General features: G+C 38.9%; 1 protein-coding gene across 1 annotated transcript in view; it reads right to left on the bottom strand.

Annotated features, from left to right (window-relative positions):
• SRD5A2 (steroid 5 alpha-reductase 2) overlaps positions 1 to 26,281 on the bottom strand; it is a 57,242-nt gene that overhangs the window by 8,833 nt on the left and 22,128 nt on the right. Inside the window, exon 2 of the mRNA XM_079941275.1 lies at positions 3,399 to 3,562. Coding sequence (XP_079797401.1) covers positions 3,399 to 3,562 — 164 coding nt within the window. The remainder of the gene's footprint in view (positions 1 to 3,398; positions 3,563 to 26,281) is intronic.

Genomic DNA, 26,281 nt, shown 5'->3' with positions numbered 1-26,281 from the left:
AGCACTACTGACTGATATACCCACGCTCATGGAAGTAATTGGAGAGCTTGGCACCTAGCAAACTGTTTTCCACCACGGCCAGTTCACACACACACTCCCTTTCCCCATTCACAGGTACAGAAAGGGCCCTGGTCTGAGATTAGGAGAGCTGGGGTCAGGGATGCTATGTATTACGTCCCAATGGGCCCAGAATCACTCACTGTTCCACACAGACGCCCAACCCCAGCTCTCAGTCAAGTGTATTTGTGCTGATCAAAATACATCAGGCAGAGGACTTCCCTGGTGGTGCAGTGGTTAAGAATCTGCCTGCTAGTGCAGGGGACATGGGTTCGATCCCTGGTCCGGGAAGATCCAACATGCCGCAGAGCAACTAAGTTCGTGAGCCACAACTACTGAGCCCGCTCACCACAACTGCTGAAGCCTGTGTGCCCCAGAGCCCATGTGCCGCAACTACTGAGCCCACATGCTGCAACTACTGAAGCCTGCGCACCTAGAGCCCATGCTCTGCAACAAGATAAGCCAGCACAATGAGAAGCCCGTGCACTGCAACTAAGAGTAGCCCCCGTTTGCCACAACTAGAGAAAGCACACACGCAGCAACGAAGACCCAACGCAGCCAAAAATAAAAATATAATAAAATAAATTTAAAAAAAACAAAATACATCAGGCAAGAACAGTTGAATTAAAAACAGTCACATCTACTCTCACCTCATTTGCTATGATATGAAATAATGATTGTTAATGTTGTCTTGTCAAAAGATTATTAGCCTGGAAGAAAGGAAACCTGGGAAGGGACACCAGTGGAGGGAGGACAAGGGGGTGGGAGAGGGAGGGGAGATAGCATGCACAGCAGTGGAAAAGCAGGCACCTTAGATTCGATGTCTGTGTGTCCTTGGACAAGTCACTTAACCTCTCTCAGCCTCACTTTTCTTATCTGTAAAATGTAGATTCCAACAGTACCTATCTTAAAAGGATGGTATGAGACTCATTCATGTGTTGATTCTTTGATTCATTTATTCAGATAACATGTGTTGAGTTCTTACTATGTACCAAGCACTGTCCTAAACACCAGGGATATAGTAGTGAGAAAAACAGTCAAGGTGTCTGTTCTCATAGAGCTTACATTTCAGTGGAGAAACACAGAAATGAATTAAAATAATGAAAAATTTTAAATCACATAATATCACTACAAAGCAGAAAATCAAAGTAGGATAAGGAGATAAAAAAGAATGAATTGGGGTGGGGAGGAAGTATCTCTACTTTAGATGAGGTCAATAGGGAAAGCTTTTCTGAAGATCTGGCATCTGTCCTATGATTTGAATAATGAGAATACAAAGATCTGAGGAAGAGCATTCTGGTAGAGGGACTAACAGATGCAAAGGTCCTGAGGCTAGTATAGGTTTAGCATGTCTAAGAAACAGAAGGAAGGTGCTACAGTTAATGCTTTAAGATAGATGGTGGGGGGGCGGGGTGGTGGTGGTAATGAGCAGACGAGAAGAGGATGGAACTTTCAAAATCCCATCAAGCTCTACAGGATATGGTGAGGAGTGTGGATTTTTAACTGCAACAGGAAGCCGATGGCAGGTTTTAAGCAGGGGAGAATAGGATCTGATGTCAGTTTATTATCATTACAAAAGAAGTATATATGTTTTGTGGAAGATGAAATGCTAATTAGCAGAAATAAGAAAACCAAGACACTTTGTTCCTACCACCCAAGAACTACCACCATTAAACACTTTGGTGCATGTCCTTCCAGATCTTCATCTTAGGCATATTCCAATTTCCTCCAGTGTCCCCAGAATACCACTTCTAGCTGGTTCGTGTAAACCAAAGTCCAATATAGGACCACACCCGACATCTGGTCATTACATCCTTTAAGGCCATTTTCATCTAGCCCAGACCCCTGTCTTTTTTTTTTTTTTTTTACGACACTGACTTCTTAAAAAGACCAGACAGTGGTCCCTCAGAAAGCCCCCCTTTCTAGATAAGACTGGCTTACTTCCTCACGGTGGCGTCTAACTTATTTTATTCTTTGTATTTCCTGTAAACTGGCATAAATCATTTTCTTGTGTGGTTATGGGACCAGTTTAATAACTATACAGTTAGGTACATTTATTTATCTGTTCTCAGTGTTGAGCAACTTTCATTTGGATTTTTAATTAAGTTATGAAGTTTCACGATTCAAAGGACAAAACTATTAAAAGAAAATTTCTGCCCACCATCCCATTCTCTTTACCCCAAACCCTACAGATACCCTTTTTAAAAACAGTTTCTCTTTTAGCAGTCCAATAGTTCCTCCTCCAATTTTTTACACAAACAGCAGCACACTATACACACTGTGCACACTTTATGTTTATTTAACCTCATGCTCTAGGGATGTCTCCAGACGAGCACAGAGACAGTCCTTGCTTTTGGTCTGCTTTGTTTTTGTGGCTCCAGAATACTCCACTGGGTACATGTACCAGCATTCGTACAACTAATCCTCTGGCCATTCGTGTGTTCAAATGTTCCCTCTGACCGCTGTGTGGAGAAGGAGCTACTGAGGGTCAGGACTGGAAGTAGGATGTTTAGCTTGAAGGTCACCATGGCAGTCCAGGCAAGAGGTCATCCTGGCTCAGACCAGGATGAAGTTAGTGCAGTCATGGAGAGCTGAGTTCAGTCGGCACATGTTTTAGAACTAGAGGCAGCTGTACTAAGCTGATGGAGGGAACGTGATATGTGATGTAAGGAGAGGGATTAAGGATAATCTCTGCCTTTTTCCTTTGAGCCAAAAGAATGTACAAACAGTTGAACCTTTACTTTAGTAAAGAACTTTAGCTCCTCTTGCAGATAATGAAAAACATTCAATGGTCAGTGTTTTCTACTATTTTGGATAGGTGGTCAGGAAAAGTCTCTCTGAGGAGGTGTGAATTAATAGAGACCTAAATAAAGGGAGGGAGCAAGCTCCCCGAGTATACAGGGACTGAGCATTCTACACAGAGGGTGCAGTCTGTACGACAGCTCTGGAGCAGGACAAACTTGAGTATTCCAGGTCCAGCAGGAAAGCCACTGAAGCTACAGCACAGTGAGATGGATGGAGATAGGAAATGAAGTCAGGAAATGGGGCAAGCCAAGAACATTTGGGTTTCGTAAGCAGTGGTAAGAAATTTGTATTTTATCCTGAGAGTAACAGAAATGCATTGGAGGGTTTTGAGATGGGTAATGACACGATGTTTTTCAAAGATCTCTCAGGCTGCTATACAGAGAAAAGACCAGGGTGGAGGCGGTCGTGGGGTTGGGGTGGGGGGAATGGAATCCTTGGAAGGTTATTGCAGTAGGATAGGGAGAGGTAATGGTGATTTAGCCTGTGGGAAGGTGTGTTAACTGGGGTATGGGTGAGAAGTAGTCAGATTCACTTACCCAAGCTAAACCGTATGTCTGTGTACCACTCAGCAGGGTATTCAGCACAGTAAACCAGATAGTAGCCTTGGAGGAGTCCATTTCCCATGCAGAAGACAAAGCCTCTGAAAAGGAATACAACTGGAAACGGCCTCCCTCTAGTGAGCAGTGAGTAAACAAATGTCCTAGGGTATATGGGGGAGAAAGGTCAGGATCCATTGTTAAAAAAAAAAAAATCAATCACTGAGATGAAGCAACAGGCAATCACATCAAACCCATTTTTAAAAACCATTTCCCTTAAATGTATGCAATGAAAGGACATTATTATCTGGTTCTAGAGCAATCATTTAGGCTATTTGTCTTGTTTCATTAAAATGCACAGTAGCCACCATGCACTTCAAGCCACAACAGCCTTGAAAGGTAAATTTCATCCTTATAAATTTAGTTAGTAAATTCAATCCTATAAACACAGGACTGGAGATCAGCTTTACATGGATCTAGAAGTGAAATCCAGATTATACTGGAAGAAAGATAAAGCCAGGCTTAACCCATGTAGCAGCGGAATGGAATTGTGATAGGAGTCGTTCAGACATATGTGGCTTTCCATATGTCTCTCTAATATGATTTAATTACTGATATTGTAGCATTCCCTAGAAGGTGGGCTGCAGAACCCCTTGAGAAAAGTGAGAGATTCCTTTAAATGCAAGGAGCTATGAATCTAGAGGAATCTAGGAAGACGTTAAAAAATATAAATAATGTCAAAATTAAAATTTGCCCAAGATATAATGCTAAATACTAGACAGCAAACTATGTCCTGTTTTTGATTTTTCTTCTTTTATGGTGCAATATAACCATCATACAGGAAAGTTCATAAACCTTAGTGAATAGTTTAATGAATTACTATCAAATAAATACCCATAATGTCACTAACCCAAGTCAAGAAACGGAATATTGCCATCACCCGGAAGCCTCCTATGGGTCCCTCCTGTTCACAGCGCCACCATTACCCCAGAGGTCACCACCATCCTGATTCCTGTAATAATCATTTCCTTTTGCTTCTTTACAATTTTACCTCATTTGTATGCATCCCTAAAAACATAGTTTATTTTGCTCATATTTAATTCCATATGAAAGGAAACTCATCATGTTTCTAAGACTCAAGCATGTTGTTGTGGATGGCTATAGTTCATTTATTTTCATTGTTGTATATTATTGTCATGTATGAATATACCACATGTGCTTATCTATTCTACTTTGATGAATATTTGAGTTCCTTCCATAGTGTTTTACTTACTCAAAGATAATTTTCCCAACCCACACACAAATGGTCACCTTATTTTTGATAAAGGAGGCAAGAATATACAGTGGAGAAAAGACAGCCTCTTCAGTAAGTGGTGCTGAGAAAACTTGACAGCTACAATGTAAAAGAATGCAATTAGCACACTCCCTAACACCATACACAAAAATAAACTCAAAGTGGATTAAAGACCTAAATGTAAGGCCAGACACTATCAAATTCTTAGAGGAAAACATAGGCAGAACACTCTATGACATAAATCACAGCAAGATCCTTTTTGACCCACCTCCTAGAGAAATGGAAATAAAAACAAAAATAAACAAATGGGACCTAATGAAACTTCAAAGCTTTTGCACAGCAAAGGAAACCAAAAGGCAACCCTCAGAATGGGAGAAAATATTTGCAAATGACAATGGATTAATTTCCAAAATTTACAAGCAGCTCGTGCAGCTCAATAACAAAAAAACGAACAACCCAATCCAAAAATGGGCAGAAGACCTAAATAGACATTTCTCCAAAGAAGATATACAGACTGCCAACAAACACATGAAAGGATGCACAACATCATTAATCATTAGAGAAATGCAAATCAAAACTACAATGATATATCATCTCACACCAGTCAGAATGGCCATCATCAAAAAATCTAGAAACAATAAATGCTGGAGAGGGTGTGGAGAAAAGGGAACACTCTTGCACTGCTGGTGGGAATGTGAATTGGTACAGCCACTATGGAGAACAGTATGGAGGTTCATTAAAAAACTACAAATAGAACTACCATATGACCCAGCAATCCCACTGCTGGGCATATACTCTGAGAAAACCATAATTCAAAAAGAGTCATGTACCAAAATGTTTATTGCAGCTCTATTTACAATAGCCCGGAGATGGAAACAACCTAAGTGTCCATCATCGGATGAACGGATAAAGAAGATGTGGCACATATATACAATGGAATATTACTCAGCCATAAAAAGAATTGAAATTGAGCTATTTGTAATGAGGTGGATAGACCTAGAGTCTGTCATACAGAGTGAAGTAAGTCAGAAAGAGAAAGACAAATACCATATGCTAACACATATATATGGAATTTAAGGGAAAAAAATGTCATAAAGAACCTAGGGATAAGACAGGAATAAGGACACAGACCTACCAGAGAACGGACTTGAGGATATGGGCAGGGGGATGGGTGAACTGTGACAAAGTGAGAGAGAGGCATGGACATATATACACTACCAAATGTAAGGTAGATAGCTAGTGGGAAGCAGACTCATAGCACAGGGAGATCAGCTCGGTGCTTTTTGACCACCTGGAGGGGTGGGATGGGGAGGGTGGGAGGGAGGGAGATGCAAGAGGGAAGAGATATGGGAACATATGTATATGTATAACTGATTCACTTCGTTATAAAGCAGAAACTAACACACCAGTGTAAAGCAATTATACCCCAATAAAGATGTTAAAAAAAAGAAAAAGAAAAAAAAAAGAATGCTCAACATCATTAATCATTAGATAAACAGAAATCCAAACTACAATGAGATATCATCTCACACCAGTTAGAATGGCCATCATCAAAAAATCTACAAACAATAAATGCTGCAGAAGGTGTGGAGAAATGGGAACCCTCTTGCACTGTTGGTGGGTGGTGCACTGTTGCACTGTAAATTGATACAGCCACTATGGAGGTCCTTAAAGAGCAAGAAATAGAACTACCATATGACCCAGCAATCCCACTACTGGGCATATACCCTGAGAAAACCATAATTCAAAAAGAATCATGTACCAAAATGTTCATTGCAGCTCTATTTACAATAGCCAGGACATGGAAGCAACCTAAGTGCCCATCAGGAGACGAATGGATAAAGAAGATGTGGCACATATATACAATGGAATACTACTCAGCCATAAAAAGAAACAAAATTGAGTTATTTGTAGTAAGGTGGATGCCTTACTACAAATGTAGTAAAGCTGTAGTAAAGAGTCTGCCATACAGAGTGAAGTAAGTCAGAAAGAGAAAAATAAATACCATATGCTAACACACATATATGGAATCTAAGAAAAAAAAATGGTCATGGAGGACCTAGTGTCAAGATGGGAATAAAGACATAGATGTACTAGAGAATGGACTTGAGGATACGGGGAGCGGGAAGGGTAAGCTGGGACAAAGTGAGAGAGTGGCATGGACATATATACACTGATAGCTAGTGGGAAGCAGCCACATGGCACAGGGAGATCAGCTCGGTGCTTTGTGACTACCTAGAGGCGTGGTATAGGGAGTGTGGGTGGAGACACAGGAGGGAAGAGATACGGGGACATATGTATATGTATAACTGCTTCACTTTGTTATAAAGCAGAAACTAACACACCATTGTAAAGCAATTACACTACAATAAAGATGTTAAAAAACAAAAGCTAAGGAAGAATATAAACAGGTCATGCAGCTCAGTATTACAAAAACAAACAACCCAATCCAAAAATGGTCAGAAGACCTGAATAGACATTTCTCCAAAGAAGACATACAGATGGCCAAGAGGCATATGAAAAGCTTCTCAACGTCACTAATTATTAGAGTAATTCAAATCAAAATGACTATGAGGTATCACTTCACACCAGTTAGAATGGGAATCATCAGAAAATCTACAAACAACAAATGCTAGAGAGGGTGTGGAGAAAAGGGAACCCTCTTGCACTGTTAGTGGGAATGTAAATTGATACAGCCACTATGGAGAACAGTATAGAGGTTTCCTAGAAAACTAAAAATAGAACTAACATACGACGCAGCAATCCCACTACTCAGCATATACCCAGAGAAAACCATAATTCAAAAAGACATATGCACCCCAATGTTTATTGCAGCACTCTTTACAATAGCCAGGTCATGGAAACAACCTAAATGCTCATCGACCGACAAATACATAAAGAAGACGTGGTAAATATATACAATGGAATATTACTCAGCCATAAAAAGGAATGAAATTGGGTCATTTGTAGAGATGTGGATGGACCTGAGACTGTCATACAGAGTGAAGTAAGTCAGAAAGAGAAAAATAAATACCGTATGCTAACTCATATATGTGGAATCCAGAAAAGTGGAACAGTTGAACTTGTTTGCAAGGCAGAAATAAAGACACAGATGTAGAGAACAAATGTATGGACACCAATGGGGAAAGTGGGTATGTGTGGGGGTTTGTGTGGAATGAATTGGAAGTTTGGGATTGACATATATATACTAATATGGATAAAATAGATAACTAATAGGAACATGCTGTGTAAATTAAATAATAAATAAAATTAAATTTAAAAAAGCTAAGGAGAAAAAAATAGATATATTGGACTTCATCAAAATTAAGAACTTTTGTACAGCAAAGAACATTATTAAGAAAGTAAATTGACAATCTACAGAATGGGAGAAAATGTTTTCAAAGCAGTATCTGATTATGGGTTTATATCCAGGTATACAAAGAACTACAACACAACAACAAAGACAAACAACTCAATTAAAAGGGCAACGGATTTGAATAGACATTACTCCAAAAAAGATAAACAAATGTTCAATAAGCAAATGAAAGGATGCTCGACATCTTTAGAGATTAGGAAAATGTCAACCAAAACCATAACGATATACCACTTTAAGGCAACTAGGAGGGCTATAATTTAAACAAAAAAGAAAAGAACAAGTGTTGGTGAGGAGAAATTAGAACTACTATACATTGTTGGTGGGAATGTAAAATGGTGTAGCCACTTCAAAAAAACCAGCCTGACAGTTCCTCATAAAGTTGAACAGAGTTACCATATGACCCAGAAATTCCACTCCTAGGTATCTACCCTAGATAAATGAAAATGTATGTTAATACAAAACTTGTACACAAATGTTCATAGCAGCATTATTCATAGTAGCCAAAAAAATAGAAACAATGTCCATCAACTGATGAATAAACAAAAATGTTATAAATCCATACTGACGGCATATTATTAAACTATAAACCACATGGATGAACCTTGAAAACAGTATGTTAGGTGAAAGAAGCTACATATTTTATGATTCCATTTATATGAAATATGCAGAATAGGCAAGTCCTTAGAGACAGAAAGTAGATTGAAGGTTGGCAGGGGATGGGGAATTAAGGAATGGGGAGTGACTGTTACCAGGTACAGGACTTCTTTTTGGGGTGATGAAAATATTCCGTAATTAGATAGTGGTAATGATTGCACAATTTTTTGGATATACTAAAAACCAGTGAATTGTACATTTAACATGGTGCATTTTATGATATGTGAGTTACATCTCCATTTTTTAGGTTAAGTAAGAGAAAATTCTGGCAGTGGAGCCCAGAGGTTAAATTGTAGGGCCTCTTCCACTTACCAGATGGATGACCCTGTCACTTAACTTCAGTACGTCTGTTTCTTCCTCTGCTCATTTCATAGCATTGTAAGGATTAAGTGAATTAATATACTCAAAGTGCTTAGAACAGGACAAATAATAAAAGCTGATTAAATATGTTATTTTTGTAAACATTATCTTTATTAGGTTGTAGTTGACATTACTCTTCTATTCAGGTACAGGATGTTCCTTTCCACATATTTGGGTCTTTTTTTGTGCGTCCCTCAAAAGGTTTTAAAGTTTTTTCATATATATTTTGCACATTTTTAATGTTTAAACCCAAGGGTTTTTTAAAAGGTTTTAAAAAGGTTTTTTTCTTTTTAAAATTGTGTTACTGTAAATAGGATTTTCCATTTACATCTGTAACTGTTTTACATATACAAGATGGCCTTTAACATTAATTTTGTTCCCAGCCACATCCTGAACTCCCTTATTATTTATAATACTTTTTCAGTATATTTTCCAGGTCTATCAGCATCTGCAAATGTTACATTCCGCTCTTTAAAAAGAATCTGGAAGCATTTGTTCTTTGACCATGCTCTGGAATGACATAAATAGCACCAGAATTACCCATATTTAAATATTTGGTAGAAGCCCTTTGTGAAATCTACCTTGGACTGTATTATTGGGAGGAGGAGTTGTTCATATTGATCATATTTCTATTTCTCTCATGGTAATCGGTTTGTTTAGATTATCTATGCCTTCTGGGGCATCCTAATAAATTCTAGAAAATTTATATTTTCATAGAAAATCATGCATGTTATTCAAGTTTTTGAATGCATCTGTAAAAAACTAAGATAGTATTTTATGACACTTTTAAACTTCAGTATATTTGCTTATTACTCCATCACCACAAGTATTCTACATGCTGTCTTTTCATAGCCACAGATGTATGCCTACCCATTTCTGACCCCTGGTAACCACTAATCTGTTATCCCTTTCCATAGTTTTATCATTTCAAGAATATTACGTAAATGGACTCATAAATATGTAACCTTTGAAATCAGCTTTCTTCACTCAGCATCTCTCTCTCGAGATTCATCCAAGCCCTAAGATACATTTGTTAGTGAAAAAAGAAAGCTGTAAAATAGTATCTAAAATTTGGCCCATTTTCATAATCAAGAAAGGGAAATAAGAATATATGTACAGATTTGCTTATTTTTATAAAAGCTTTATTGAGATAAAATTAACATACCTAAAATTCACCTTTTAAAGTGCACAATTCAGTGTTTTTTAGTATATTCACAAAGCTGTGTAGCCATCACCACTATCTAATTCCAGAACATCTTCATTACCACAAAAAGAGGCTCCATACCTAGTGGCAGTCAACCCCAATTTCCCCCACTCCCTAGCCCCTGGAAACCAGCAATCTATTGCTAATATCTGTCTGAAAGGATTAGCCTGTTCTGAATATTTCATATAAATGGAATTATATAATATGTGGTCTTTTGTGACTGACTTCTTTCATTTAGCATAATGTTTTCAAGGGTCATCCATGTTGTATCACTACTTAATTTCATTTTTATAGCCAAATAATAGTTAATTGTATGGATATATGACATTTTGTTTACCCATTTGTCAGTTGATAGAAATTTGGGTTGTTTCCACTTTTTTTTTAACATCTTTATTGGAGTACAATTGCTTTACAATGTTGTGTTACTTTCTGCTGTATAACAAAGTGAATCAGCTATATGTATACATATATCCCCATATCCCCTCCCTCTTGCATCTCCCTCCCACCCTCCCTATCCCACCCCTCTAGGTGGTCACAAAGCACAGGGCTGATCTCCCTGTGCTGTGCAGCTGCTTCCCACTAGCTATCTATTTTACATTTGGTAGTGTATATATGTCTATGCTACTCTCTCACTTTGTCTCAGGTTACCCTTCCCCCTCCCTGTGTCCTCAAGTGCATTCTCTACATCTGCGTCTTTATTCCTGTCCTGCCCCTAAGTTCATCAGAACCTTTTTCTTTTTCTTTTAGATTCCATGTATATATATGTTAGCATACGGTATTTGTTTTCTCTTTCTGACTTACTTCACTCTGTATGACAGACTCTAGGTCCATCCACCTCACTACAAATAACTCAATTTCGTTTCTTTTTATGGTTTAGTAATATTCCATTGTATATATATGTCACATCTTCTTTATCCATTCACTGTCAATGGACACTTAGATTGATTCCATGTCCTCGCTACTGTAAATAGTGCTGCAGTGAACATTGTGGTATGTGTCTCTTTCTGAATTATGGTTTTCTCAGGGTATATGCCCAGTAGTGGAAATTTTTGATGATGGCCATTCGAACTGGTGTGAGGTGATACCTCACTGTAGTTTTGTTTTTTGGTTTTTGGGTTTTTTTGCGGTACGCGGGCCTCTCACTGTTGTAGCCTCTCCCGTCGCGGAGCACAGGCTCCGGATGCGCAGGCTCAGCAGCCATGGCTCACGGGCCCAGCCTCTCTGCGGCATGTGAGATCTTCCTGGACTGGGGCACGAACCCATGTCCCCTGCATCAGCAGGCGGATTCTCAACCACTGTGCCACCAGGGAAGCCCCTCATTGTAGTTTTGATTTGCATTTCTCTAATGATTACTGATGTTGAGCATCCTTTCATGTGTTTCCTGACAATCTGTATATCTTCTTTGGAGAAATGACTTTTTAAGTCTTCTGCCCGTTTTCGGATTGGGTTGTTTGTTTTTTTGACATTGAGCTGCATGAGCTGCTTGTAAATTTTGGAGATTAATCCATTGTCTGTTGCTCCATTTGGAAATATTTTCTCCCATTCTGAGGGTTGTCTTTTCATCTTGTTTATGGTTTTCTTTGCTGTGCAAAAGCTTTTAAGTATCATTAGGTCCCATTTGTTTATTTTTGTTTTTATTTCCATTTCTCTAGGAGGTGGGTCAAAAAGTATCTTGCTGTCATTTATTTCATAGTGTTATACCTATGTTTACCTCTAAGAGTTTTATAGTGTCTGGCCTTACATTAGGGTGTTTAATCCAATTTGAGTTTATTTTTGTCTATGGTGTTAGGAAGAGTTCTAATTTCATTCTTTTACATGTAGCTGTCCACTTTTCCCAGCACCACTTATTGAAGAGGCTGTCTTTTCTCCATTGTATATTCTTGCCTCCTTTATCAAAGATAAGGTGACCATATGTGCATGGGTTTATCTCTGGGGTTTCTATCCTGTTCCATTGATCTGTATTTATGTTTTTGTGCCAGTACCAAACTGTCTTGATTACTGTAGCTTTGTAGTATATTCTGTAGTCAGGGAGCCTGATTCCTCCAGCTCCGTTTTTCTTTCTCAAGATTGCTTTGGCTATTCGGGGTCTTGTGTGTTTCCATACAAATTGTGAAATTTTTGTTCTACTTCTGTGAAAAAGGCCAGTGATAGTTCGATAGGGATTGCATTGAATCTGTAGGTTGCTTTGGGTAGTAGAGTCATTTTCACAATATTGATTCTTCCAATCCAAGGACATGGTATATATCTCCACCAGTTTGTATCATCTTTAATTTCTTTCATCAGTGTCTTATAGTTTTCTGCATACAGGTCTTTTGTCTCCTTAGGTGGGTTTATTGCTAGGTATTTTATTCTTTTTGTTGCAATCATAAATGGGAATCTTTCCTTAATTTCTCTTTCAGATTTTTCATCATTAGTGTATAGGAATGCCAGAGATTTCTGTGCATTAATTTTGTATCCTGCTACTTTACCAAATTCATTGATTAGCTCTAGTAGTTTTCTGGTAGCATCTTTGGGATTCTCTATGTATAGTATCATGTCATCTGCAAACAGTAACAGCTTTACTTCTTCTTTTCCGATTTGGATTCCTTTTATTTCTTTTTCTTCTCTGATTGCTGTGGCTAAAACTTCCAAAATTATGCTGAATAATAGTAGTGAGAGTGCACAACCTTGTCTTGTTCCTGTTCTTAGAGGAAATGGTTTCAATTTCTCACCACTGAGAACGACGCTGGCTGTGGGTTTGTCATATATGGCCTTTATGATGTTGAGGTACGTTCCCCCTATGGCTACTTTCTAGAGAGTTTTTATCATAAATGGGTGTTGAATTTTGTGGAAAACTTTTTCTGCATCTATTATATGGTTTTTATCCTTCAATATGTCAATATGGTGTATCACATTGATGATTTGTGTATACTGAAGAATCCTTGCATTCCTGGGGTAAACCCCACTTGATCATGCTGTATGATCCTTTTAATGTGCTGTTGGATTCTGTTTCCTAATATTTTGTTGAAGATTGTTGCATCTATGTTCATCAGTGATATTAGCCTGTACTTTTCTTTTTTGGGACATCTTTGTCTGGTTTTGGTATCAGGGTGATGGTGGCCTCGTAGAATGAGTTTGGGAGTGTTCCTCCCTCTGCTAATTTTAGAAGAGTTTGAGAAGAATAGGTGTTAGCTCTTCTCTAAATGTTTGATAGAATTCGCCCATGAAGTCATCTCGTCCTGGGCTTTTGTTTTTTGCAAGATTTTTAATTACAGTTTTAATTTCAGTGCTTCTGATTGGTCTGTTTATACTTTGTATTTCTTCCTGGTTCAGTCTGGGAAGGTTGTGCTTTTCTAAGAATTTGTCCATTTCTTCCAGGTTGTCCATTTTATTGGCATAGCGTTGCTTATAGTAATCTCTCATGATCCTTTTATTTCTGCAGTGTCAGTTGCTACTTCTCCTTTTTCATTTCTACTTCTATTGATTTGAGTCTTCTCCTTTTTTTTCGAGATGAGTCTGGCCAATGGTTTATCAATTTTGTTTATCTTCTCAAATAACCAGCTTTTAGTTTTATTGATCTTTGTTATTGTTTCCTTCATTTCTTTTTCATTTATTTCTGATCTGATGTTTATGATTTCTTTCTTTCTGCTTATTTTGGGAGGGTTTTGTTCTTCTTCTCTAATTGCTTTAGGTCTAAGGTTGGGTTGTTTATTTGAGATGTTTCTTGTTCCTTGAGGTAGGATTGTATTGCTATAAAGTTCCCACTTAGAACTCCTTTTGCTACATCCCATTGGTTTTGGGTCACTGTGCTTTCACTGTCATTTGTTTCTAGGTATATTTTGATTTCCTCTTTGATTTTTTCAGTTATTTCTTAGTTATTTAGTAGCGTATTTTTTAGCCTTTCATGTGTGTTTGTGGTTCTTTTTTTACAGTTTTTTTCCTGTAATTGATATCTAGTGTCAAAGGGTTGTGGTCGGCAAAGATATCTTGATACGATTTCAATTTTCTTAAATTTATCAAGGCTTGATTTGTGACCCAAGACATGACCTATCCTGGAGAATGTTCCATGAGCATTTGAGAAGAAAGTGTATTCTGTTGTTTTTGGATGGAATGTCCTATAAATATCAATTAAGTCCATCTTGTCTAATGTGTCATTTAAAGCTTGTGTTTCCTTATGTATTTTCATTGTGGACAATCTTTCCATTGGTAAAAGTGGGGTATTAAAGCCCCCTACTATTATTGTGTTACTGTCGATTTCCCTTTTATGGCTGTTAGCATTTGCCTTATGTATTGACATGCTCTATGTTGGGTGCATAAATATTTACAATTGTTATATCTTCTTCTTGGATCGATCCCTTGATCATTATGTAGTGTCCTTCCTTGTCTCTTGTAACGTCCTTTATTTTAAAGTCTATTTTATCTGATATGAGAATTACTACTCCAGCTTTCTTTTGATTTCCATTTGCATGGAATATCTTTTTTCAATCCCTTCACTTTCAGTCTGTATGTGTCCCTAGGTGTGAAGTGGGTCTCTTTTAAACAGAGACAGCATACATACGGTCTTGTTTTTGTGTCCATTCAGCCAGTCTATGTCTCTTGGCAGGAGCATTTAATCCATTTACATTTAAGGTAACTATTGATATATATGTTCTTATTATCATTTTCTTAATTGTTTTGGGTTTGTTTCTACATGTATGTCTTTTCCTTCTCTTGTGTTTCCTGCCTAGAGAAGTTCCTTTAGCATTTTTTGTAAAACATGTTTGGTGGTGCTGATTTCTCTTAATGTTTGCTTGTCTGTAAAGTTTTTAATTTCTGCATTGAATCTGAATGAGATCCATGCTGGGTAATCTTGATTGTAGGTTTTTCTCCTTCATCACTTTAAATACGTCCTGCCACTTCCTTCTGGCTTGCAGAGTTTCTACTGAAAGATCAGCTGTTAACCTTATGGGGATTCTTTTGTATGTTATTTGTTGCTTTTCCCTTGCTTTTAATATTTTTTCTTTGTATTTAATTTTTGATAGTTTGATTAATATGTGTCTTGGCATGTTTCTCCTTGAATTTATCCTGTATGGGAGTCTCTGCACTTCCTGGACTTGATTGACTATTTCCATTCCCATGTTAGGGAAGTTTTCAAGTATAATCTCTTCAAATATTTTCTCAGACTCTTTCTTTTCCTCTTCTTCTGGAACCCCTATAATTTGAATGTTGCTGCATTTAATGTTGTCCCAGAATTCTCTGAGACCATCCTAAATTCTTTTGATTCTTTTTTCTTTATTCTTCTCTATGATAGTTTATCCACTCTTTTATCTTCCAGGTCACTTATCCATTCTTCTGCCTCAGTTATTCTGTTATTGATTCCTTTCAGAGAATTTTTAATTTCATTTATTGTGTTGTTCATTATTGTTTGTTTGCTCTTTAATCCTTCTAGGTCCTTGTTAAATGTTTCTTGTATTTTCTCCATTCTGTTTCCGAGATTTTGGATCATCTTTACTATCATTACTCTGAATTGTTTTTCAGGTAGACTGCCTATTTCCTCTTAATGGCAGTCTTAATTTGTTTGGTCTGGTGGGTGTTTATTTTGCTCCTTCATCTGCTGCATATTTCTCTGTCTTCTCATTTTCCTTAACTTACTGTGTTTGGGGTCTCCTTTTCACAGGCTGCAGGTTCATAGTTCCTGTTGTTTTTTGTGCCTACCCCCAGTGGGTAAGGTTGGTTCAGTGGCTTGTGTAGGCTTCCTGTAGGAAGGGATTGGTGCCTGTGGTCTGGTGGGTGGGGCTGGATCTTGTCTTTCTGTTGGGCAGGGCCACATCTGGCGGTGTGTTTTGGGATATCTGTGAACTTAGTATGATTTTAGGAAGCCTCTCTGCTAATGGGTGAGGTTGTGTTTCTGTCTTGTTAGTTGTTTGGCATGCGGCGTCCAGCACTGGAGCTTGCTGGCTGTTGGGTGAAGCTGGGTCTTAGCATTTAGGTGGAGATCTCTGGGAGAGCAGTTGCCAATTGATATTACATGGGGTTGGGAGGTCTCTGGTCATCCAATGTCCTGAATGCAGCTCTCCCACCTCGGAGGCTCAGGCCTGACACCAGGCCAGAGCACCAAGACTCTGTCAGCCACATGGCTCAGAGGAAAAGGTGAAAAAAAAAAAGGAAAAAAATTAAATTAAAAAAATTAAAATTTAAAAATTATTAAAATAAAAAAATTTTAAAAAGGGCAAGCAAATGAATAAACAAATCCACCAATGATAAAAAGCGCTAAAAAATAAACTAAGATAAGCATAAAAATCAGAAACAAATCAGTAGCAGACAGGAAACCCTAAGTCTACAGTTGCTCCCAAAGTCCACCACCTCAATTTTGGGACAATTCTTTGTCTATTCAGGTATTCCACAGATGCAGGGTTCATCAAGTTGATTGTGGGGATTTAATCCCTGTTCCTGAGGCTGCACTGGGAAATTTCCCTTTCTCTTCTTTGTTCGCACAGCTCCTGGTGTTCAGTTTTGGTTTTGGTCCCACCTCTGCGTGTAGGTTGCCCTTAGGCATCTGTTCCCGCCCAGACAGGAGGGGGTTAAAGCAGCAGCTGATTGTGGTGCTCTTGCTCACTCAGGCCATGGAGAGGGAGGGGTATGGTAGTCTCAATTGGAATGTGGGGCAAGAGGCTGGCATGACGTTGCAACTGCCTGAGGCTTGCCGTGTGTTCTCCTGGGGTAGTTGTCTCTAGATCATGGGACCCTGGCAGTGGCGGGCTGCACAGGCTCCAAGGGGGTGTGGATAGTGACCTGTGCTTGCACACAGGATTCTTGGTGGCAGCAGCAGCAGCGTTAGTGTTTCATGCCCGTCTCTGGGGTCCAAGCTGATAGCCACGGCTCACGCCCATCTCTGGAGCTCACTTAGGCAGTGCTCTGCCTTCTGTGGGCACATGGAGGAGGAATCCTCTCTCCCCGTGCACCCCAAAACCATGGTCTCTTGCCTCTTTGGCAGGTCCAGACTTTTCCCCAGACTCCCTCCTGGCTAGCTGTGGTGCACTAGCCCCCTCAGGCTGTCTTCACACAGCCAACCCCAGTCCTCTCCCTGGAGTCTGATCTCCAAAGCCCAAGCCTCAGCTCCCAGCCTACACCCACCCCGAAGGGTGAGCAGACAAGCCTCTCGGGCTGGTGAGTGCTGGTTGGCACTGATCCTCTGTGCAGGAATCTCTCCGCTTTGCCCTCTGCACCCCTGTTGTTGCACTCTCCTCTGTGCCCCCAAAGCTTCCCCCACCCACCCACCCCTCATCTCTGCCAGTGAAGGGGCTTCCTAGTGTGTGGAAACTTTTCCTCCTTCACAGCTCCCTCCCCAAGGTGCAGGTCCCTTCCCTATTCTTTTGTCTCTGTTTTTTCTTTTTTCTTTTGCCCTACCCAGGTACATGGGACATTTCTTGCCTTTTGGGAAGTCTGAGGTCTTCTGCCATTGTTTAGTAGGTGTTCTGTAGAAGTTGTTCCACATGTAAATGTATTTTTGATGTATTTGTGGGGAGGAAGGTGATCTCCACGTCTTACTGCTCCACTATCTTGAAGGTCCCTCCCTGTTTCCACTTTTTAACTACTATGAATAATGCTGCTATGAATATTCCCATCTAAGTTTTATGTGTATGTATGTTTTCATTTTTCTCAGATAGATACCTAGGAGTGGAATTTTGGGGTCTTATGGTTAACATTTTGAGGAATTGACAGAATGTTTACCAAAGTGACCATATTTGCTTACTTCCCCCCCTCCCAAAATAACCCTAAAAGGATAAATGGGAAAGTAATTTTAAAAGATACTTACCTACAAAGGGCAGAAGGATGGGAGGGGATAAAGAGTGGAAGGGATTGACATGAAGTGAAACATTGCTGAATTTACCTCCTTCATATAGTTTTGAACTTTTGACCATGTAAATGCCTTTAAATACAAAAAAAGACATCAAATATCAAAAAGTGAAGAAAGCAAATTGTAAAACTGAAAACAAACCAAAATATCAATATGAACCCAACTGTATAAAACCAGTAACACACACACAAAAAGAATAATTTCAAGTGACATTTGAACATAGTGCTCTGACCATATAGCCTTAGTGGGTTATATTCATTCTAAGCACGGAAAGAATGGGAAATATATAATAAATTTTAATTTATTCTATTTTTACCAATAATAATGGTATTGTAGCTTATAAATTATTTTATGAATATTGTCAGATAGAGGAATCAAGGAAATATGCTATGTAACTAAGAGCTAAGATTTTCAGTGTAGAAGACACAAATATAAAATTAAATGAAAAGTTGTAATGTTAAATTTGAATTGAAAATATCAGTATGGATCCATGACTTTTAAAACTGGCCCGCTCGAAGATCTAGGAGAAATGGCACACCAGCAACAAAAACACACTAAGCAACTGGGTCTTCATTTGTAAATACCATTACCTAAAGGAAGCAGGGCACCACAGAGAAGTAGCTCATTCTAGATCAAAGTCAGGAAAAGTACAAGGTTGAGTCAGAAATTTTTTGTGTGTTGGAAAATAAGGAAACAATTGAAAATTAAAAAGGAGACAGGAGTTGTCAAAATTACATAGATGCCAATTGGAAAGGAATTCCACTGGCCAAATTTGTGACCAACTGGGTATTGAAAAGAATAATGACCGTAGTTGATTATAAACATCTGTAAATGGAGGTTAATCATTACTACCTCACTGGATTCTTATAAAAATTAAATAAGATGGTGTAAGAAAAATTGCCTGACACAGGATAATTGCTAAACAATTTGTTTCTCCTCCTATTTATATAGGTTATGAAGCTTTGAGGGTGTGAAGGTGGCTTAAGTTCTTAGAGGGAAAGGGTTTTAGAAGGCTAAAGAAAGCCTATTAAAAGATAGCTGTTGGCCTCCCAGTGTGGCCCTGTCAGTGCCAACAATGCCCTCAAAACAAGCCCAAAGGCAAAGTCCTTGCCTTTTGAAAACACAGGACATAGTGCATGTAGCCATTTTCCAAATTAAATCATGTATCCATCCAACCTCTACCTTCTGGATGTTATAAGTTGTTTTTTTTTTTTTGGTAATTCTTTTTTTTAATTAATTTATTTTTTTAATAGAACTTTAGTTGCGGCATGTGGGATCTAGTTCCCTGACCAGGGATCAAACCCTGGCCCCCTGCATTTGGAGCGCAGAGCCTTAGCCACTGGATGACGAGGAAAGTCCCCAGACTGTCTAAGTCTGAATGCAAAGTCAGTACTCAATCACTTCTCATCCAAAGAGTATGTTCATCAAGACAGGCTCGCTACTATAATAAACAACTCCAGAGAGTTTCCATGTAATAAAAGCTCATTTCTTGCTTGTGTCAAGAACAGCACAATGCTGTTCAGGGGTGATGCTCTGCTCTATAATCATTGAGGATCCAGGCTCTTTCCGTGCACCTTCCTCCTCTGGCCAACAGACAAAGACAGCGTGGAGGATTGTGTAAAGGTTTTCTTAAGGGCCAGGCTGCGGACTAGAAGTAGCACGTATAAGTCCCACTTTGGCGCCACCCAACTGCAACAGCGACTGGGAAATGCAGCCTAGCTGAACAGGCAAAAGACTCTGGAAAGCCAGGAGTCCTGGAGAACAAATAAGATTCTTCTGATCGGAAAAACTTTGATATTGGAAAACTGGGAGCTGTTTAAAATAAGTGTTTCCTTGTAGAAAGTGATAAAAACAATGGAGAGGAAGGGGAGGAGAGTCCACCCAAGAGGCTAATAACCATTAGTGCTCTGGGGCGTTGCAGGTGAGTTTCACCTTCAGATCCCAATATGGCCTGAGACTCAGTTTCCCTGGGGTTTGGAACAAATTCCCTTTAATTCCCTCCTACACGTCTAATGTACATTTTCATTCTTCTGTGTTTGTTCTGATACAGAGCCTGATAAGCACTATGTAAATATAAAGTTTTCTATCACAGCTAAGTAAATATTCATTTGGGGGGATGCTGATTGGAAAGGGTTAACTGAAATTGCAAATCCAAATTAAACTAAAGGAAAAACCTTTAAAATTACACATCTTGCATAGACTATCTCATATTTAACTAAGTCTTCTTCAAATATAAATGCTATTGCTGAGATTATCAAGCCTATTGAAGACTTCTCACTATATTAAATTTTAGACTTCACTGTCAATCAAAATAAATTCAAGTTCTATATATAAATACAAGGCTTCCCTGTATACATTTACTTGTTATGTATAGTAATAACTCCTTCCTCAACCCCATCTCCCCCTTCATCCACTACCTCATTTTTCTGCTTTCCTTTACAGCAGAACTCCTCCAAAGAGTTGTCTATACTTTCCATCTGTGTCTTTTCCTCCTTATTTCCTCCCTCCCCCCAATAGAAACTGATCTTGGCGAGACCACCACAGACCTCCACATTTCCAAATCCAAGAGCCAATTTTCAGCCCTCTTATTTGACAAGTTAATCACTCCATCCTTCTGGAAACACTGTCTTCACGCAGCTTCCAGCACACCACTTTCTCTTGATTCTTCTCCTTCCTCACTGATTTCTCTTCATTTTCGATTGCTGGTTTCTCTTCATCTCCTTGACCTCTAAATATGGGAGTACCCCAGGGCTCAGGACTCTTTCTTTCTTTATTTACAGCCATTGTAGATGTGATCACATCTAGTCTCATACCTTTTAATATCATCTGTAGAATGACAACTCCCAAATTTATGCCTCCAGGCAGGATGTCTGCTGTCCTTGAACTCAGACTCATGTAGCCAACTTCCTACTAGACATCTAACTTAAAGGACATCTCAGACTTAATACATCCAAACCCAAACCCCTGATTCCCTACTCTTCCCCAAACCTGCACTTCCCTGAGTCTGCCCCATCTCAGTTCATTCTTCTGCTTGCTCAGACTGAGGACTTGAACCCTCACTGACTTCTCCCTCTTCTCTCTTCTTCTTCTTCTTCTCCTTTTCTCTCTCTCTCTCTCTCTCTCTCATAATCCACATAGAATCTGTTAGCAAATCCTGTCAGCTCTACCTTCAAAATATTTCCAGAATCTGGCCACCTCACACCATATCAATCAAACAGAAAGATAAGAAAATCTCCAAAACTTGGAAACTTAACATCGTACTTCCAAATAATTTATGTTTCAAAGAGGAAGCCTCAAGGGAAAATTTAAAACTATATTGAACTCAATGAAAATGAAAAATACAATATATCAAAATTCGTGGGACACAGCTAAATCAGTGCTCGTAGAAAATTTTGTAGCACTAAATACATATAATAGAAAATAGGAAGGGTCTCAAAACCTCTACCTTAAGAACCTAGGGAAAAAAAAAAGAGAGAATAATAAATCCAAGGAGGCAATAAAAAAGATAAGAGCAAAAAATCAATAAAATTCAAAATAGTAAAACAATAATAAAACTAATTCTTTGAAAAGATTAATAAAATTTACCTTTAATGAGACTAATAAAGAAAAAAAGAGAAAACATAATCAGGAAAGAAACAGGGGATAACATTAGAGAACCTGCAAATAACAAAAGAATATTAATGAAATACTATGAACAACTATACATGCATAAATTTGACAGTTTAGATGAAATGGACTAATTCCTTGAAAAACACAAGCAATCATAACTCATCCTAATGAAACAGATCATTTGACTAGTCTTATAACTATTAAGGAAATTTAATTCATAATTTTAAAACTCCTCAAAAATGAGATCTCCAGGTCCAGATGGTTTCACTGGAGAATTCTACCTAACATTTAAAGAAGAATTAACACTAATTCTGCACAATCTCTTCACTTTATAAAGCTAATATTACTCTGACACAAAAACCAGACAAACACAGTACAAAGAAAAAAACTACAAGCCACTAATGCCAAAAATTTTTAACAAACTGTTAACAAATAGAATTCAGCAATATATAAAAAGAATTATACAGCATGACCAAGTGAGGTTTATTCCAGGGCTGCAAGACTGGTTCAATATTGAAAAATCAATCAATGCAACCCAACATTTTAACAGAATAAAAAAAGAAATATTATGATCATATCAATCATTGTAAAAAAATATGATGAAATTCAACCCCTTTAATGATAAAAGCTCTGAGAAAACAGGAATAAAGGAAAACTTTCTGAATTTGATAAAGCAAAACTACAGCTAACATTATACTTAATGGTCAATGACTGAATGTTTTCCCTCTAAGATCATGAGCAAGACAAGATGTCTTTTCTCACCGCTCTCACTTAACAAAGTGCTGGAAATTCTAGTCAGTGCAACAAGGCAAGAAAAAAATTAAAAGCATACAGATAAGAAATAAGAAATAAAACTGTTCCTGTTTGAAAATGACATGATTGTCTCTATAGAAAATCCCAAAGAACCATCCATAAAAGGAAAAATGCATAAATTGGACTTAACCAAAATTTTTTAAACTTTTGCTTTTTGTAAGACCCTGTTAAGAGAATGAAAAGACAAGCTACACATTGGGAAAAATATCTGGAAACCACATATCTTACAAAGAACTAGAAGTTTAGAATGCATAAAGAGCTCTCTTAACTCTCTCTTAGGTACCATCTTTTCAAGGAAATCATATCAAAAAATATATATTTTGGGGGCTTCCCTGGTGGCGCAGTGGTTGAGAGTCCGCCTGCCGATGCAGGGGATGCTGGTTCGTGCCCGGTCTGGGAAGATCCCACATGCCGTGGAGGGCTGGGCCTGTGAGCCATGGCCGCTGAGCCTGTGCGTCCGGAGCCTGTGCTCCGCAACAAGAGAGGCCACAACAGTGAGAGGCCCGAGTAACGCAAAAAAAAAAAAAAAAATTATTATTATTTTTTTTTAACTATCACAATGACCTTGGCAACTTAACTCCTCTGAACCTCAGTTTTCCATTGGTAAAAGGAGGAGAATAATAACCAACCTCAGAAGGTTGTTGAAAGAATTAAATGACATTATTAATGTAACTGGCACATATTAAAACTTAATGACTAAGTGTTTCTTTCCCCAACCAAGGAAATATATCATTAGAGTTTCTCTGTATAAAGTCGAGGGTCAGCCTAAGACCAATGGTGAAAATGGTCTTTGTGCCCTAGTCTTTGGGTCTGCTCAGATCATATCCCCTGTGGGGCTCTCTCCCACTGCTTCCCTCTTTGCCCTAGGTTCTCAGGATCCCAGACATGCCTGACACAGACATGAATGACCGTTCCCCAAAATGTTTATTTTTCCTGGAAATTTCCCAGTCTTCAAATCTTTTCTTTCCAGTTCCTTTATTGAAACCTACCATTCCTTTGTCCTAATCCCTCAGGATGCTCTACTTCCTATTATCTTCTAAGCAACACCTAAAACCTATGGGCAATAATCTCTCAGAAGTGGAGTTAGCACCTGCTATAAGCACATTTGTAACTGATCTTTGGTGACTAGGAAAGAGACCTAAGTATCCTTCTCAAAAACTTACACCAGGGCTTCGCTGGTGGCGCAGTGGTTAAGAATCTGCCTCCCAATGCAGGGGACATGGGTTCGAGCCCTGGTCCGGGAAGATCCCACATGCCGCGGAGCAACTAAGCCCGTGCACCACAACTACTGAGCCTGCACTCTAGAGTCTGTGAGCCACAACTACTGAAGCCCGCGCACCTGGAGCCCATGCTCTGCAACGAGAAGCCAGCACAATGAGAAGCTCGCTCGCCACAACAAAGAGTAGCCCCCGCTCACTGCAACTAGAAAAAGTCCGCGCACAACAACGAAGACCCATGCAGCCAAAAATAAATAAATAAAATAAATTAATTTTAAAAAAAACCTCTTATGCCAAAATAGAAGATTGAAGATAAATATTGTTTATCCCCTGAAAGAAAGTTGAGCCTGTCCCTCATTCATGCTTTGCATAAATACTTTAATCAAATAGTAATCAGATGGCACTCACCCTACCTAACATCAGTTCCAGTGTGAAAATGAGAATTGCGATTATGGAGAAGAGAGTCATTTCACAACTAGAGACACTTGGGGAAAGGAGAACATTACACAGAGTTTTTCCTTGTGGAGGTTCCCTGTGGCTTTGGGTATCGCTAGGGAACATGAAGGCCCTGGCTGAGTGAAAGGAGAAACAGTGAGAGAAGAATCCTAAAATAGATGAGGAAGGAAAAGAAAACATTTTTCTCCAGGTCTTAATTGTTGCCTTGCATGTGGCAATAAAAATCATCTCACAAGGTGACTTTCTCGGGTTCATCCCCTCCAAGACGGCAGATAAAGAGTAGTCAGTGATGCAAGATTTCCTGTTACCTCTCCTTGGGGTTTTTTTGCATTTTTTACCTGGCTCCCTGGAGACACATCGCTTTAAACCAAAGAAAACACTTGAATGGTAGGAATTTCAGACATGTTTCAGGGCCACAGAAAAAAGTTGTAGGGGCAGATGGTTTTTTGGTACCGATCAGATTGTGTTCAGGTAGGCTTATTCTGTTTATGCACCCTGCTGTCCTGATAAGAAGGCATCTATCCTGAGTGTGTGTGTGCGTGTGCGTGTACGTGTGCGTGTGCGTGTGTGCGTGTGCGTGTGTGTTACTACTACTGGGCCAGTGAAGAATATGAAACTCACAGAGGTATGGTAATTTTCCTAGGGCCACACAGCTACAAAGGGGCAGCAGAGATGAGATTTAAATGAGGGTCTCCTGTTTCAAAACAACTCACTCATTTCCAGTTGGAAAGGAAAATTCACATCAAAACATACAATTGGAAAAAAAAATCTCACATGCCCTTCAAAAGAATCCATGTTTGGTTTTCAGTCATTTTAGTCTAAGGATCTTGTTGCATCTCTGGTAGTCATTTGTTGTATTTGCCACCCAGCATTCATTCTTCCTTTTTATGGTAACTACCCTGGTTCTCCACTCCCTTTCCATCTTAGCCCATGAGAGGGTTCATCCTCAGTCAATCAGAACAGTGACAGCCCTATTACACTGGTTGTTTCAGAGATGGGCACATGACCCAACAAACCCCTTATGTTTTTTTCTAGAACTGTTTTTTCCCACATGCCTTGGATCTGAGAGTACATATACTCTTAGATGTTACAGTTGTCTTGCCACCACCAAAGGACAGCCTTTCTGAAAACAGAGCCAGTAAAAGAAGTAGAGCCAAGAGTTGGAGAGAGAAACCAGGTCTTGATGGTATCTTTGGAACCACTACATCAATCTGGACCTTAAATTAGAATTTTCCGGTCATGAGAGTTAATAAATTCAGGTTTTACTTAAACCTACTTGAATTTTCTGTCACTTGGAACTGAAAGAGTCCTGATTAATGCATCACCACACTGTTCTCTTTTGAAATAAGCATCAAACTTTTCCAAGTTTGAAACCAGACTTGGTGAAGGTTTTGAGTTGCATTTAATCATAAAACAGAGTTTCCCCAAAATTATTTTCTTGGAGCAGAACTCACCAAGAGGTCTTTCCTTGTTGGAGCCTCTATGTATGCCAAAGGGCATTAGGCCAACCCGTCCTCTGAGCCCTTGGCCCACTTCCCCAAGTCCTTCCCAAGAAATAACAAACAGTGACAACGAACAGTCATTTGTCTATATACTCAGATGATACCTGTCATTGTAAGTAATGGTTTCGGACATATTAGAAAGCGGGAAGTGCAGGCCAAATGCAAAGGTGACTAAATACAGAATGAGTCAGTGGTGCATCCCATCCAAGTTTATGTTTTACTATGGACCTTGTGTTGTGGTTTGAATGGTGGCCCCCAAAATATGTTTATGCCCTAATCCCCAGAATTTGTGAATACTACTTAATTATAACAAAAGAGCGAATATTCTTACATGGCAAAAGATGAGTTTAAATGAAGGATCTTGAGAAGATGGTCCTGGATAATCTGGATAGACCCTAAATGCAATCACATGTATCCTTATACAAGAAAGGAGCAGAAGAAAAGAAAGATACACAGAGAAAAAGGCAATGTGAAGACAGAGCATAGAGATGTAACCACAAGCCAAGGAATGCAGACAGCTACCAGAAGCTGGATGAGGCAAGGAACAGATCTTCCTTTAGAGCTTCCACAGGGACCCCTGCT

Source organism: Stenella coeruleoalba (genome assembly GCF_951394435.1).
Source record: "Stenella coeruleoalba genome assembly, chromosome: 13".
Lineage (NCBI taxonomy): Eukaryota > Metazoa > Chordata > Mammalia > Artiodactyla > Delphinidae > Stenella > Stenella coeruleoalba.
This window is presented reverse-complemented; position numbering and strand designations above follow the sequence as displayed.